This window comes from Ailuropoda melanoleuca, chromosome 15, assembly GCF_002007445.2.
Source record: "Ailuropoda melanoleuca isolate Jingjing chromosome 15, ASM200744v2, whole genome shotgun sequence".
Classification (NCBI taxonomy): Eukaryota; Metazoa; Chordata; class Mammalia; order Carnivora; family Ursidae; genus Ailuropoda; species Ailuropoda melanoleuca.
The window spans coordinates 72,668,333-72,684,236 of NC_048232.1; the positions used below are offsets into that span (position 1 = coordinate 72,668,333).

Consider the following 15,904-nt stretch of genomic DNA (forward strand, 5'->3'; position numbering starts at 1 on the left):
TTACATCAGAACACCTTCGGTGTATTTCATGGTAGCCTGATCACGGGGGTTGTTGTCCAGTAAGCTGGAAATTTCAGCAGCACATTCCAAAATGCGATTTTCTTTTAAGTACTTCTCAGTTGCTGACTTTGCCAGGTTGTTCAGCACTCTGCCTGCAGGGATTACATGTTGGCAAAGAAGATGATGCTTACGGTTTTTTGTTCTGCGAAAGACTTAAGATGTCAACAGGCAGAGCACTTAAGATCATTGCTTCATCACCGCCAATAGCCAGGTTTTCTCTTAATAAATCAGTGACTGGCCTGCATTGCACGGGGATTGGTTTTCATACAATGATTTTGTGTGCACAGCAATTACGAAGGCCAAAGAGCTAAGACAATGGATTGAAACTGAATTCTGAGACTGTTGTGCAAACGAATAGATTGGAAATTAAGTAAGAGTGTGGATGTAGTAAAAGCAGCCGTCACTGTGGTAACCGAGTCCTACCGAAGGCTGCCAGTACAGTCTTGCAAGAAGAAATAATAAAATAATACAGCCTGACAGTAAGAAGCACATGAATAAGCCCCACAAATCCAATTAATAGTTAATGAGCTGTCCCTGGACACGTACCGCTGTGGGAATGTACCTGCTGCAAAGGCAGCAGTTTTGCTCCTTTATTGAGAGTTATATATTCTGACACTAACACAGACCCCTCAAATGCTGAAAAGTGTCTTCTAAGCCATACTCTGTTAGGAAGAGAAAAAGCCATAACAATGTTCCCAGAAGGTGTCAGAACAGCACTGGTAGCAGGAAAGAAAAGCAGATTTCACTTCCTGTGCTATGAATTCAGTCTAAGTATAAAGGATTACCATGACATTGTCAAGAAACATCTTTCCCATCATCGGTGGTAGCTCATTCACTGCCCTGTGCCCACTGCACTCCACCCCACCTCCATTCAGGACCTCATGTCTTACACTCGGGCATCAGACGGGACAGCCATATACCTGGTCTCCCTATGTCCCCTCTTACCCACCATGCAGTCCATGCAACAAAAGTAATCTCAAAATAGAAATCAAATGACGTCATGCCTACCCTAACTCCCTGTAATAGCTTCCTTTCACTGAGAATAAAATCCAAATGCTTACCCAAGGCCCTAAATAATTTGGGTCCAGCTGCCTCCTGCCCTTTCCTCAGGGAGGCTCTTTCCATCGCTAACACAGGCCGAGCCCCTCCCACCTCAGGGCCCTGCACAGGCTGTTCCCTCTTCCAGGACCATATGTCTCAGCCAGACAGGCCTGTGGACCTTTCAGAAGTGGACCCTCCCCTGCTTACGCTCTACCCGCATGTCGTTTGTATCTTTCATTGCATTTATTCTAACCTGCGATTATTGTATGTTATGTGTTGCCTCCTTCAGAGGACAGAGTTAGTGACTGTCCTGTCCAGCAGAGCACCTGGCACACAGCAGGTGCTCAGGAAACAGCTCTTGAACGTGTCAGCTCTGGCCAGCCTGGAATCCTCGCCCCTCCCCCTTCATCTGCTTGCTTGGGCCCTGAATCCCGGCCTGACTCTGGTCAGACACTGGAACTACAGGGGGTTCCCACCAAAGTTGCCACTAAGGATGCTGGTCTACCCCAAGCATCCCTTGCCCGCAGGACCCCAACCCCTCCTGCTGGTTTGGACTCCTTAGGGAGCCACATATTTCTGCACCAAGCCAAGGTCTGCTCAACTCCTCGGAGCTCTGCACTTTAGACTGCCCAGTTGGCTTTGGAAGGCCAGTCCCAGAACCCACCTGAGTGTCCCTGGTTCCCACCCTGGTTTCCTCTGCTCACCAAGGTCCAAGCATACCTGTGACCAGCTCTGCCTGCATGAGGGTACGTTAGAAGCTATGATCTGTATATCGAGGACTATAGCTTCATAAATGTCAATGCTGGAAGAGATTCTGTACAGTGAAGCGTTATTGCAGATAGGCTGTAGGGCCTGATCAGTCCAGCTCGGACTCCTACCTCCAGACCTGCTGGCTGTGAGAGCTGACGTAGTTTAAGTTATTCTATCTCTCTGGCCTTCAGTTTCCTCGTCTGTAAAATGGGGGTAGCAATACATCCCGCATGAGGTACGTTCAAGGATCAAAGATCTTGAGCATAAAGAGCCTTATGCATAGTAAGCATTCCACCAACGAGAACCATCACTACGAACATGGACTTACACTGAGATCTAGAGAGGGGTGAGCAGGCTGCCCAAGGTGACCTTTGATCTTCTAGCCATGGTGGGTAGATTGCAGAAACAGCCGCAGCCCCCCTTGCCAATCTGTACCCCATTCCCCTCAGCACTGCCACTCCGCACCTCCTCCCATCAAGTGGAGTGTCTTGCTCTCCCTTTGAATGAAGCCTGGTGACTTGCTTTGACCAGGTGAATGCCTCCGCTCAGGCTTGTGACCCCCCTCTTTTGGAATCACGCGAGCCGCCAAGCGAACAGGCCCTGGCCATCCTCCTAGAGGAGGAGACACGTGTGGCCTGCCACCCCTGTCATCTCAGCCAGACATCTAAGGGAAGCCCTCGTAGACCAGCCAGTGCTGATGGCCCTGCCAGAGGATCTCGGACACTGGCACGAGCCCAGCCTTAATCTGCTGAGCCCACCCTGGACCTGTGGAATCCCCCAGGCAACCCACAGGCCTGTGGGCAATAGTAAGTAGCTGCTGTTCGAATGGCTGCCTTTCGGGCTGGCTTGTTATACCACAAAAGCAAATTAACAGAGCCATTGAAATATGGTATAAGCCTAGAATCCTTTAGTCTAGCCTGACTGTAAATCAGTGGGTCAGAAATGCTTAAATTCTTTGTCTCTGCTCTATCAGTGGTACCACAGAGCCTCAGGCATCAAATGCGGGAGAATGCGAGGAGTGGGCTCCTGGGAGCACTGGACTGCATGCCAGGCAGCGTCCTGCGTGCGCCACGGTCTCCTACGAACACCTGCCATCTCACAACGTGCACAACACGTACTCCTCTCATCCCTCCCTTCTGAACACGAAAAACGTGACCCAGAAAGGTCGAATCATTGGTCTAAAGGCAAAGAGCCAGGGAGTGGAGAGATGAGATTTAAACCTGGAACAGCAGGCTTCAGGGTCATATGCACGGCCCCTGCCCTGCTCACAGGCTCCCTTTCTAACGCGTGTCCCCATCGCCTTCAACACCCCAAAGGCTGCACTATCGCAAGAGGAGCGCTTACTGGTCAACCCTTACGTGCCCACCATAAAACTCCCATCCACCTCCCCTTTCTTGGTGGCTGGATGAGCCCAGGAGCCCGACTCTGAAACACAAAGGGTTACCCACTCTGCACCTATCTGCCATACCTTTCTGCCTCACGAAGTCCTGCTTGTCTTTTATGGCGCTGGTTGAGAACTCCATCAGGTTGGACCACGCTTTCTGGAAACAGTGGAAGCCCTCCTCAGTCATCCCTATTTCAAGGTAGAGTTCTCCAGTAGTGTTCTGTACTTCGAGAAGCATCTCTGTCAAGGACTGACTCTGTACAAAGTGGAAAGGACACCACTGCTGAGGGAACACAGCATTAGATCGAGCGCAGGAGCCGGACGGCCACCCAGGAAAGGCCATTTCATAAGGTACTTGCAAAAGATGGCATGCTTTATGTCATTTCTTCTCTTAGGGAATTGAAGTTTTCATAAAATGATGTGAAATATTTATTGGGAAACGTGGTAAACTAAAAATAAGTTTGGGGATATGTTTTCAGAGGTCGTTATCATTTGCAGCAATAAATATTTTGGGGGCACCTGGGGGGCTCAGTCGGGGTGAAGCGTCTACCTTCGACTCAGGTCATGATCCTGGGGTCCAGGGATCCAGCCCCGCATAGGGGAGCCTGCTCAGCGAGGAGCCTGCTTTCCCCTCTCCCTCTGCGGCTCCCCTCACCAGCTCATTCTCTCCCTCTCAGATGAATAAATAAAATCTTTTAAAAATAATAATAGTAAATAAATAAATATTTTTGAAGGTAAGAATAACATGATAATGTGTTGCATATGTTAAAGTTCCCAGGGGAGGGTATTATCTAGAATTCAAATGAACACCTAAAAAGACTATCTAGGTGGCCCTTGAATTCAAAAGTGACCAGACGTCTGTTAATATTACGTTTGACACATTTTTGCTTGGCGACTTGAATTTAAATTCCCTTTACTGGTTCAGCATCATTTGGTTCAGGGGCACAGAAACTTCACTACTTTAAATCACTCCTCTACCAAAACTGTTTCAGCATATAAGAATCTACCAGTTGGTTATAATCTTTCAAATGTCCAGCGCAAGAAATGAGAGCTAATGACGCATTATCTTACTACTAATACCTCACTTCAAAAAAATGTAATATTAATAATATGAATGGGAGTAATAAAGCCCTGTTCAAATGAACAATCGTCCTCATTGACTCTGTAATACTTTCTGCTATACCACAGTGTGAGCCCAGGAAAGGACCGACCGAGCCTGGCTGTGTGGCACGAATTCTTTCTGCTCTGCACCTGCTGAAAGTGCTCACCCATGCCCACTGGCCTTCTGCGGCTTGACACAAGAGCTTCCCAATACGTGTCTTGGAAATAGGTGACCTCTACTCAGAGATACGGATCTCCCCAGCCCTGGAGGCAGCCAGGTGTGGTAAGGAATCCCTGGGGCAGAGGCCTGCAGCTCTTTCTTGCATTCCTCATGTGTATCTTTAAAAGTGCCCCCTTCTCAGTGGCTATCCTAGATCTCATCCTTACTGATCACTCTTCCTATCCACCACTTCAAAGATGGCCTCCATGCTGACTATATTGACAAACCTGAAAGATCTACCCTCAGATATTGGTTCAGATCATGATTGGCTGCAGGTAACAGAAAACCCAAATTAACAGTGGCTTGATTTCTTTCTCATGCAAAAGTCCAGAAGTGGGTGGCCCAGAGCTACAGACACACCACAATGTCAGAGACTCAGATTCCGTTTATCTTGTTGCTTGACCTTGCCTGACCTCCATTCCTAAGGATACCTCTTGGTCTAAAATGGCTGCTCCCTCTCCAGCCATCATATCCACAATCCAACCAGCATGGAAGGAAGAAAGAGAAGAAAATCAGACTCTTCGCTTCATGAAAACCTCTTAGAAGTTATCCATATCACTCCCACTTACATCTCAACAGCCTAAACTCAGCCATGTGCTCATCTCTAGCTCCCAGGAAAGCTGGGAAACCTAGTCTTCTTTCCAGTCACTTGCTGGGCTAAACATTCAGGAGGAGGGGTACACTACTTACTATGAAAGGGGGTATAGATCTTGGGAAATTACAGTCTGGTATATTTCATTTACCCTTTTCTTTTAAATTTCAAGTTAACGGTGTTTTTACCCATTTTCTTCCCTCCTGCCTACCTCAGAGGAAAAGATGCCCAACCTCCTTTTCAAGGACCCACCCCTCCCTGGACTCTCAGAGTCCTGTCCCCTGCACAGAGTTCCCACTGGCATCTCCAATCTGCCCATCTCCCCGGCTCCTTTCCTGCTCCACACAAACACACATATCCTGGATCAAACCTCACCTGAAGCTGATAATATCCTGACTTTTCATCTTTCTCCTATTATTGACAAGCTTCTCAAACTAGTATCAATATGTGCTCGTTCTCCATTTCCTTATCACACACTCACCTCTTAAAGCCCTGCAGTTTGGCTCCTCCCATATCCACCCCCTTCCATCTCTGGGGTTACCACTGACCTCCACTCACCAGACCTAGGGACCTTCTTTTGGTCTTCATTTGTCTAGCCCCCTCAGCAGCACTCCTTCCTTGGCTCTGGGGAAACCATAATCCCCCAACCCTCCTCCAATCCCTCACTCCTTCACAAGCTCTTCTTTCCTTGTCTCCTTTTAGGTATAAATAACTTCCCAGGAACCAATTCCTATCGTCCCTCAGAGGCCTCTTCTCACTGCGTGTTTCAGCATTCACATGTAAGTAGATGTCCCCCACCACGTCTCTCTCCAGATTTCCAACCCTACCTCTCCTCCAGCTGGCTGGAGACTCCACTGGGATCTTTCCCCAACTGCAAACTCAGTGGTTGAAACATTTAAAATTTAACATCTTCCTCTCCAAATCAGCTTCCTCTCTGGATTTCTCCATGCCTGTGAACCAGACTCAAGTCCTCAGAGTCTCCTTGAGTCCTCTCCATGTCCTGGCCACGTTTCCAGTCAGACTGAGTAGGGCAGGAGCCTCAGGGAGGGGGACAGCTCCCGAGCGTCCGCCAGGTCACCGGGTCCTGCCACCCTTGAGTCTCACTGCCCCCGTTGCCAGAAGTACTCATCGGCAAATGCAGTGGTATGTTGTCAACCTTCCTCCTTCCGAAAACAGGTCTTTCATTCTCCTCTAACTCCAGACCATCTACTTCTTGAGGGCAGACTAAGCACCTGCTATGCATGATTTCAACAGATATTTACAGAAACGCTACGAAATAGGGATTATTGCTCCTCTATCGCAGGTGGGGAAACTGAGGCTCCTTGAGGTTCTATAAATCACCCAAGCCAACATGGCTAGTAAGGAGACCCAGACCTATCTCCAAAGCTCTGCTCTGTACATTTCTTTAATAAGTGAGTTTCTGACACATAACCAAAGGCCCCTTCACAAAAGTATCATTTGGTTTTCCAGCTGCCTGCCCCACCGATATGAAACTGGAGCGGGGACAGCAATGAGACCTACTTTTTCAACAGACGTACCAATTAAATGAGCTTCTCAACCAGAGCACCCCTGACATTTGGGGCAGGCTAGCTCTGTGCTGTGTGGGTCTAGCGGAGGGAGGGGGTGTCCTACACATGCAGGATGTGTAGCAAGCCGTTCACCTTGCTTCTACCCACCTGATGCCCGGGGCAACACCCCCCTCCCAAGTTGTGACAACCAAAAATGGCTCCAGTGTTGCCAAATATGCCCTGGGGGACAAAACTGCCCCCCCAGTTGAAAACCACTGTCCTAAAATTCTTAAATGACCTAAGCTGAAGAAATTATGACAGTGGTACATATACAGAACACACATCACTAATAACAAGATCTTTCCCCTGGAGAATGTTAGGCACCTATTTCAAAGAAGTTGTTATTGCCAAAATAGTTTTAGAACTTCTCCTTTGGAAGTGCCTTCAGAGCTTAAAGAAAATTCTTTTAACAGTCTCCATGGTGGCTAGTCCCAAAGCACTGTTGCAAAAAATATTTTGAGAACAGAATCATAAGATTGATGCCTCCCAAAGCAGTGCTCTGAAGAGGGGAATTTTCTTTGACTGTCTAAGCTCTGACAAGCCTCCTGGGAAGCTGTCTTATCCTTTCATGACCAGGTACCTGACGGCCTCTGCTTCATCGCTGTTGTGTATGTTGCCAGCAACTTCCAGCTAGACGGGGAGCTCCCTGAGGCCAGAAACTGTGCCTGCCTCGCTCACTGCTACCATCCCAACTCCTGGCACAGTGCTCGGGGGAGGCAAGGCCCTCAGTGTCAGCCGAGTGGGCGAATGGCTGAATGACTAAGTGAATGATTGGAACCAGGTACTCAGTGATTACCTAATAAAATAACTGGTACTCTCCAGACAGACACCTGGTGAACATCTGGACCTCATGGGAAAAAAAATGGGGGGCTAGGGGAAATTCCACAGTGATAGCAAGATAGCAGAGAATCACTGGACTCCACTCCCAGGAAGATGAAAGAGTGGCCAAGATAGCTTAAATCGAGCTGTCTTGTTATGTCTAACTGAGGCCTCAGGGACTTTTTAAACCACAGACAGAAATAACAAAATAGCTACCTGTTCTTAAGGTCTCACTGTGGGCCACACAGTGCCTGAAGTGCTTTGTGTACTCTCTTACGTGGCCCTGTTAGAACCCCTTGAGACAGATCCTTGGATCCTCAACAGAGTCAGAGAGGTTAAAATTCTCACCGAGGTCACAGAGCCGTGAGTGCCAAAGCACTTTAAATCTGGGTCAGCCCGAACACATCCCACGCTCTATTCACTACTCTGCGCTGCCTTCTTAGGACATGAAGTATTTGCAAATTCAGATTGATTCACTGATTCACTTATTAGGCACCTGTAGGTTGTAACAGGCTGCGGAGGATACAGAAATTGGTAAATAAGCATGGTCTCCACCACGAGGAGACTTGCCATGTTAAGTCTTATTAATCTCTTTAAATAGAATTCTTTTTATTAAGGTGTGTGTTGGTGGAGGCAGAGGCAGTGTTTTATAAAAATGTGAAGATCTTTGGTTTAAAATATAAACAGCTTTGTCTTGGGTTATACTATCCTTGGTCTACAAATGCTACTGAAATCAGTGAAAATTTATAATTTTTTTAAAGGCCAGCTTAATGTCCTCATACACACAGTTATAGTTATATATTATGAGGAAAACTTTCATTGTATTCAACAAAGCCAAAACTTAATATTTCAGAAAAAGTAAATCAATATAGAGACAAGAAAATCAACCTTCCCCAACATTTTTGTGAAAATTATAACCAATTAAAACCATAACCAAGTCCTTAATCTGTCTTTTGTTAGTTCATTTCAACCCACTACTCTATTCTTTTTTTTTGCTTTATCAACGTTCTTTTCTCCCCCAAAATTGCACCTCTTGGTATTCATTCCTTCAAAACTGGTTCCCATCTGTCTACTACTTGTTGGCACTAACTAAGGTTTGGGGTATGGATTAAAGTCAGCTTCCTCTCTGACTAACATAATTAATTTATTATTTGTTATTTATTATTAATTCCTCCCTTTGTGGGTGAAACGATAAAGGAACAAAGGTAAATGACATCTGAAAATATCTGACATGAAAGCAATAGCACTTGAAGGATTTAAAGTGATTTCCCGCTGTACCTGCATCAGCATGTTCTCGACCCTCAAGAATAACCCTTCTGCTTCTCTGGTCTTGCCCATAAGCTTCAGAAATTTCGCAATAAAGAACATTAATCGGCATTTGTCAGTGGTCGTAACCTCAAAAAGCCTGCATTCCAGCACTAGATTGGAAAGAAAGGTAAATAATCCTAAATAAAGCATATCTGGAAAGGAACAAAGAGTACCCATCACTCAGTCTTGATACAGGAGTTATAAATGCATTACCCTCATTTCAGGATTTCTCTCTCAAGGGATTAGCACTTTGCTTTTATTAGCGCTTACATACATTATCAAGTATTTCAAACAATGACATGAAAAATAACTCCAGTGCTTTTAAATAATCTTGATACGTAAGTGCTGAAAACCAGAGTCAAAGAAGCATTTCTATAGCACGGTCCACATATTGCTGTAATTTGTATTTGGGGGTGATTTTCAGGCAAGAATAAGAAGGTGTTTAAATTACTTACACAATTCTGCCCTCTGTTGCAACTATCTTGAATTACTTGCTTTACGAGAAGGAACAAAATGGTAAAAGAACCAAATAAGGAACATGCCGTGTGTATGTGTGTGTTTTATACCCTATTACAACACAAATGAAAACATATAAATTTTTGAACTTGAAGAACCAATTAAATGGTTCTACATGGTACTACGAAGTCATCGTTTCCAGAATTTTCCCCAACATTCCAGCATCTGAACTTCTACATTTGACCATTGTTTCATTTCAAAGTATTGCATCTAACGTATTTGACACAAACCCGTGTTCTCCATCTGTTCCGTTGCCCCTGCCAGTAGGTCACCCAGACACTGAATACACTCCTGCTTTCTTTCTGCCAATTTTTCCGGGGATCACCCTTTGCGCACAGAATAAATACTGAGCATCTACTGTCTGTCAGGCGGCATTCTAGGCTCTCATCACCAAGCACAGCGGATGAGGCTGTAGCTCTCAGCACGGGACAATGAGGCCAAGAGGCTTTGAACCATAGCTATAGGGCTTCAAGTCCAAGAGCAAAAACTAAATGAAAGCCAAGGGCAAGAGCGCCAAAGAGAGTCCAAGACTCTCATCCACAGTGGCCATCCAAGTAAAGGGACCTAAGGTGGGCATAAGAACTGAGGGGTCAGGGCACCTGGGTGGCTCAAACATCTGCCTTTGGCTCAAGTCGTGATCCTGGGGTCCTGGGATTGAGCCCCACAAGGGGCTCTCTGCTCAGCGGGGAGCCTGCTTCTCCCTCTCCCTCTGCTGCTCCCCCTGTTTGTGCTCTCCTACTCTCTCTCAAATAAATAAATAAAATCTAAAAAAAAAAGAAAAAAAAAACCTGAGGGGTCAATCCAAGCAACAAAGGAATCTAAGAACTAGAAGCAGCTGCTTAGAGCAGACAGGCCGAGGGTGGTCTCGACAAAGAACTGAGAGATGGGCCCCTGATTGGGGGGAGGCGCGGGGAGGAGTTGCAAATTCCACAAGGATTATTGGGTCCAGATTCCTGTCAAGGGCTCACGTGGGAATGGACAATGTGCATTCACTATGTTTAATACTCAATTCAACAATCTCATGTGCTCAGGAAAACTTCATTCATGAATCCTTCCTGCCACTGACCACATCCCTCATGTTCATTCACTTAGCACCAACATATAGTTTGAACGGACAAGAAAATAATTTTTCTCATTATAAAGCAAGGATGTGTACATTATAGAAAAATTGAAAAATACAGAGAAGTACAAAGAAAAATAAAAACCACTCATCATTGCCTCAAAGATCATCTGATTTAACATATTGCTGTATGTTCCTCTGACTTTTGCATGTACCCACATTCTTTTTTAATAAAATTGGGATCATCCTATATTATGTTTATTTTTTTTAAGTTAATGGTTTTTTTATCGGAAGGAAAAAAAAAGATTAGCATTTACAACGTGGAATGGCCGTGAACTGCAATTTCTCGAGCAGCAGTGTTGACGGTTGTGCTGAGGTCCGCGGCCACAGCCTACTCTGCTGGCTCCAAGTCATGCTTCGGAAAATTTTAGAAACAGTCCGCAGATGCTCCCTTGATAAAGGTTTCCTTCTAAACATTTGTGTGAATGGTGACAGCCTGACACCCATTTCGCTCTAGTACAACCCGGACAATGCTAAACCGACACACGCAGCATGCCACGAGGGCGTGTGTCATTGTCACCAGAGGTGGGGGCACACGGAAGTACAAGCAGGCCGTCCTGCTAAGGGGAGGCTACACTTAGACAGTGTATCCTCCACCCATTTTTCTGCACAGCGTCCTGAGGTAAACCAATTTTAAATGTTTGTTTTCAGTAAACCAGCTATGGCAATTTATGCTAACAAATTAACTAGAACCCATTTAAATAGGTTTAAAATTTGTTTTTTCATTTTGTGTTTTTAATAGAAATGCCTGACAGTGCTCCATCATCAAGGCGCATGCATGAAAAACTGGCCAGCCCAGTGTACTCGTCACTAGCAAAAGGGACTGCAAGGAGTCCACTTAATGCTTCCTTATTTCAAGGGAGCTCAAGTGTTTCTGTCGTAAAACTGATGTGTAGTGTGGTCTTCAGGGGACGGGAACACCAACACATACATGTAGATTTTGCGCACGTGAACAGAAGGTACTTTTGACAATCAGTTTTGCTATACAGAAACAGAACGAGTAAATTAACCTTTTTTTTTTTTTTTTGCAAGAGGTAAGTAAAAGATGCAATTTGATTCTTCTGGGGAGGGGGGAAAGGAGTTGAAAGTAGGTCTTCATTCTGTAGTCATCATCTGTACGAATTCTTCATAGCTGACTTGTCCAACTCCATCAGTTGCTGCTTCTCTGATCATTTCATCTCCTTCTTCATCTGTTTTTCTCCTAAGTTGGACATGAGTGATGTAGCCTGCCGCACGGATGTAACCAGTGCCATCCTTGTCAAAGACTTGGAATGCCTCACGAATTTCTTCTTCGCCGTCTGTGCCTTTCATTTTTCTAGCCACCATAGTCAGAAATTCTGGGAAGTCAATGGTGCCATTACCATCAGCATCCACCTCGCTGATCATATCCTGCAATGTGGCTCCTGTCGGGCTCTGACCCAGTGACCTCGTGACAGTTCCAAGTTCCTTTGTTGTGATGGTGCGCCACCATCTTTGTCAAACAGGGAGAAAGCCTCCGTGAATTCTGCAGTCTGTTCGTCAGTCAGCTGATCAGCCATGGTGCTAATCAAGGGAGGAAGCACAGAGGAAGTATGGATGGGTGGGGGGCTGCAGGAGCACAGGGGCTGTGTGGGCAGGGGTGTCCCCTCAGCATTGTGACCCCACCACCATCCTACTGAGTAAGGCTCCCAGCACCGCTCCACGTTATGCTTAATACCTGCTTTTTCACTTCCATATTCAACAAATATTTATGTGTCAGCACTGTGCTAGATGTCGAGTATATACTGAACACAATATTCATGGTTCCTGCCCTCGTAGAGCTTATAGCCTATAGAAAAAATATATTGTATTACAAATATTTTTCCATATCTTTAAAAATTGAGAACACATGTACTTGCCATTGGACTGTATTCTATTTTACAAATTAAATGTTATTTAGTGAGAATCTTTGGCAGAAATCTTTTTAAACATCCCTGATTATTTTCTTAGAGCAACTGTTAAATTGAACAAGCCATAGGATATTAATATTTCTAAGACTTTGAATATATATTGCCAAATTGCTCCCCAGAAAGATTGTCCCAATATAAACTCTTACTGTAGCATGTAAAAGTACCTATTTCCTCACATCTTTACCAACATTATTATTGTTTTTTATTTTTTATGTTATTTCATTTTTTTAGATTTTTTTTATTTTAAAGTAATTTCTACACCCAACGTGGGGCTCAAACTTCCAACCCTGAAAGCAAGAGTCACATGCTCTACCAAATGAACCAGCTAGATGCCCCCATTACTGTTTTTAAAATTCACTACCAAAAAAAAAAAAAGTCATTGCCCATCTGGTATCTGAAAAATAGTATCTTGTTTTAATTTCCATTTCTTTGGTTACTAGTGAAACAGAATATTGTGATGTATTTATTAAAAACATCTAATGTGCCATCTACTGCAAGATGCACCCCCATTTCAGAAATGTTAGGTTTGGGGTGAGCCTACTTCTTAGAACAAACAAAATCCAGCATTTATTCTTAAGTGAACTCATTCCTTCAACAACCACTTCCAGGGCACTTAGTACCTGCTGTGGGCCAGGCACTGTCCTGAGTGCAGAAGATAAAGGATGAGCCCAAACAGATCTGGGCCCTGCCAGCTGGGCTGTCAGAATGGTGGGGAAGATAGATTATCACAGAATCATACAAATGAATATAAATTCAAATTATGAAAAGAACCATGAAAGAGTTGGTGATATGAACTGTGGAAGGTTTCTCCATAGAAATGACATTGAGCTCAATTTAAAAAAGAGTAGAAGGTATGGAGGCAAAATGAGGGAGAGACAATGTGGGAATTATGGGCAGAGGAAGAGCATGTGCAAAGGTTCTGGGCAAGAAAAAGCAAGGTGCTTAGAGGACTGAAAGTTGGGGACTGAAGAGCAGACAGAGCGAGGTGTTTGGTTCCAGATCAGGGTGGAGACAGAGGAAGGGGCTATTCAGCAGCCACACCATGTCTGGTGCTGCTGCAGGCACTGGGAATACAGCAAGGAACATGAGGGGCAGAGTCCTTCTTTCATGGAGCTTACATTCCAGCAGCTGGGAGAGTCAGAGACAGAGCAGCAGGGAACAGAGATAGCCAGGAAAGGAAAGGAGAGGAAAGGAAAGGAGAGGAGAGGAAAGGAGAGGAGAGGAGAGGAGGGGANCTCGAAGGACAGAGAGAAGGCCAGAGCGGCTTCCATCTAGAGGACAAGAGGAAGAATCTTGTAAGATGATGCTACTTAGGCTTGTAGGGGTCAGATTATACAAAGGATTGTAAATTAAGCTGAAGAGTTCAGATTTTAGTATAAGGGCGACAGCAAGTCTCTGGAATGATCTTAATCTGGAAAGTGATGTGATCTGGTTTACATTCTTAACAGCTCATTCTGGCTATTAAACAGACAATGGACTTTATTGGAACAAAAATGAAAGTAGGAAAACCAGTTAGGAGGCTGTGATGATGGGCCAGGTGAGAGGTGATGGTGGTGGGGCTCACTAGAGTGATGCCAGGGACAAGCTGAGGTTAAGATATTCCCTCTCACCACTCCTATTCAACTTAACACTGGGAGTCCTAGCTAGTGCAATAAGACAAGAAAAGGGAATAAAAGATATATGTATTGGGAAGGAAGAAATAAAACTGTTTCTGTTAACAAATGATAGGCTTATCTATGTAAAAAATCCCAAAGAATCAACAAAAAAAACTCCTAGAACTAACAACCAATTATAACAAGGTTACAGGATACAAGGTTAATATACAAAAGCCAATTGCTTTCCTATACACTGGCAATGAACAATCGGAATTGGAAATTTAAAATACAATACCATTTATAATAGCATCCCAGAAATGAGCAGCTTAGGTATAAATCTAACAGAATACATACTTGATCTATGTGCAGAAAACCATAAAACTCTGATGAAGGATATCAAAGAAGATCTAAGTAAACTGCGAGAGGTTCTGTGTTGATGGACTGGAAAACTCAACATTGTTAAGATGCTTGACCTATAGAGTCAATGCAATCCCAATAAAAATCTTCTGGAGATGTCCAACCGATCTTTGTCAAAGTAGCAAAGACAACTCAATGGAGAAAGTCTTATAGATAAGTTGTTCCGGAACAACTGAACATTCATATGCAAAAAAATGAATCTAGACATTACACCTTTCACAAAACAGTCAAAATGGATCATAGCCCTAAATATAAAATGAAATACTATAAAAGTTTTAGAGGGAAACAGAAAAACCTAAGTGATCTTGGTTTTGGTGATGATTTATTAAATACAACACAAAAAGCACAACCCATGAAAGAAAATACTGATTAAGTTAGACATTATTAAAATTAAAAACTTGTGGGGCGCCTGGGTGGCTCAGTGGTTAAACGTCTGCCTTCAGTTCAGGGCATGATCCCAGGGTTCTGGGATTGAGCCCCGCATCGGGCTCCCTGCTCCACTGGGAGCCTGCTTCTTCCTCTCCCACTCCCCCTGCTTGTGTTCCCTCTCCCCCCGCTTGTGTTCCCTCTCTCGCTGGCTGTCTCTCTCTCTATCAAATAAATAAAATCTTTTAAAAAAAATTTTAAAATTGTGCTCTATGAAAGATACCATTAAGAGAATGGAAAGACAAGCCACAGATTGGGAGAAAATATTCGTAAAATATACATCTGATAAAGGACTTCTATCCAAAATGTACAAAGAACTCTAAAAATTCAACAATGTGATATGTAAAGATATTCAATATTATTTGTCATCAGGGAATTGCAAATTAAAACAAGAAGATACCACTGCAACCTATTAGAATGGCTAATATAAAAAAAAACTAGCAATACCAAATGACAGTGAAGACAGAGAACAACAGAAATTTTCATGCATTGTTGGTGGGAATGCAAAATGGTACGGTCCTGTTGGAAGGCAGCTTGGCAGTTTCTTAACAAAGTTAAATAAACATGGTCTTTCCACACATTCCAGCAATCATGCTTCTAGGTATTTACCCAGCTGATTTTAAAATTTGTGTGCAAATGTTTACAGCAGCTTTAATCATAATTATCAAAAGCTGGAAGTAACCAAAATGTCCTTCAGTAAACAAGGAGATACACTGTGGCATATTCATACACTGGAATATTCTTCAGCAATAAAGAGAAATGAAATATCAAGCTATAAAAAGATATGGAGGCAGCTTAAATTCGTATTACTGATCTTCGCAACTGCGTGCAGCAGCTCTGACAGCTTGGAGAAGGGCAGTGGAGGTGGACAAGTGGACAAGTTTGGGAAAAATTTAGGAAGTAAAAAACATCAGGACTCAGTGATGAAATGTATTTGGGGAGGAGGTATAGGACACAAAAGTGTCAAGGATTACTCCAATGAGGTAAATTGAGAGACAGTTCCTGGAAGAGAACCTGATTTTGGGGGTATGCTTCTGAGTTCAGTTTTAGAGGCATTGG

At 44.1% G+C, this 15,904-nt stretch overlaps 2 protein-coding genes across 2 annotated transcripts in view; both read right to left on the minus strand.

The window, feature by feature from the left end:
* The window catches only part of LOC117796305 (putative tetratricopeptide repeat protein 41), a 19,040-nt gene continuing 3,136 nt past the window's right edge, over positions 1-15,904 (minus strand). The window contains exons 2-4 of the mRNA XM_034643678.1: positions 8,814-8,953; positions 3,320-3,491; positions 1-152 (exon numbers count right to left, since the gene is read on the minus strand). Coding sequence (XP_034499569.1) covers positions 1-152; positions 3,320-3,491; positions 8,814-8,903 — 414 coding nt within the window. The 5' untranslated portion in view covers positions 8,904-8,953. The remainder of the gene's footprint in view (positions 153-3,319; positions 3,492-8,813; positions 8,954-15,904) is intronic.
* The window catches only part of LOC105235954 (putative tetratricopeptide repeat protein 41), a 25,287-nt gene continuing 18,470 nt past the window's right edge, over positions 9,088-15,904 (minus strand). Inside the window, 2 exon segments of the mRNA XM_034644132.1 lie at positions 9,088-11,939; positions 11,942-12,021. Of these exon segments, the coding sequence (XP_034500023.1) occupies positions 11,575-11,939; positions 11,942-12,021 (445 nt within the window). The 3' untranslated portion in view covers positions 9,088-11,574.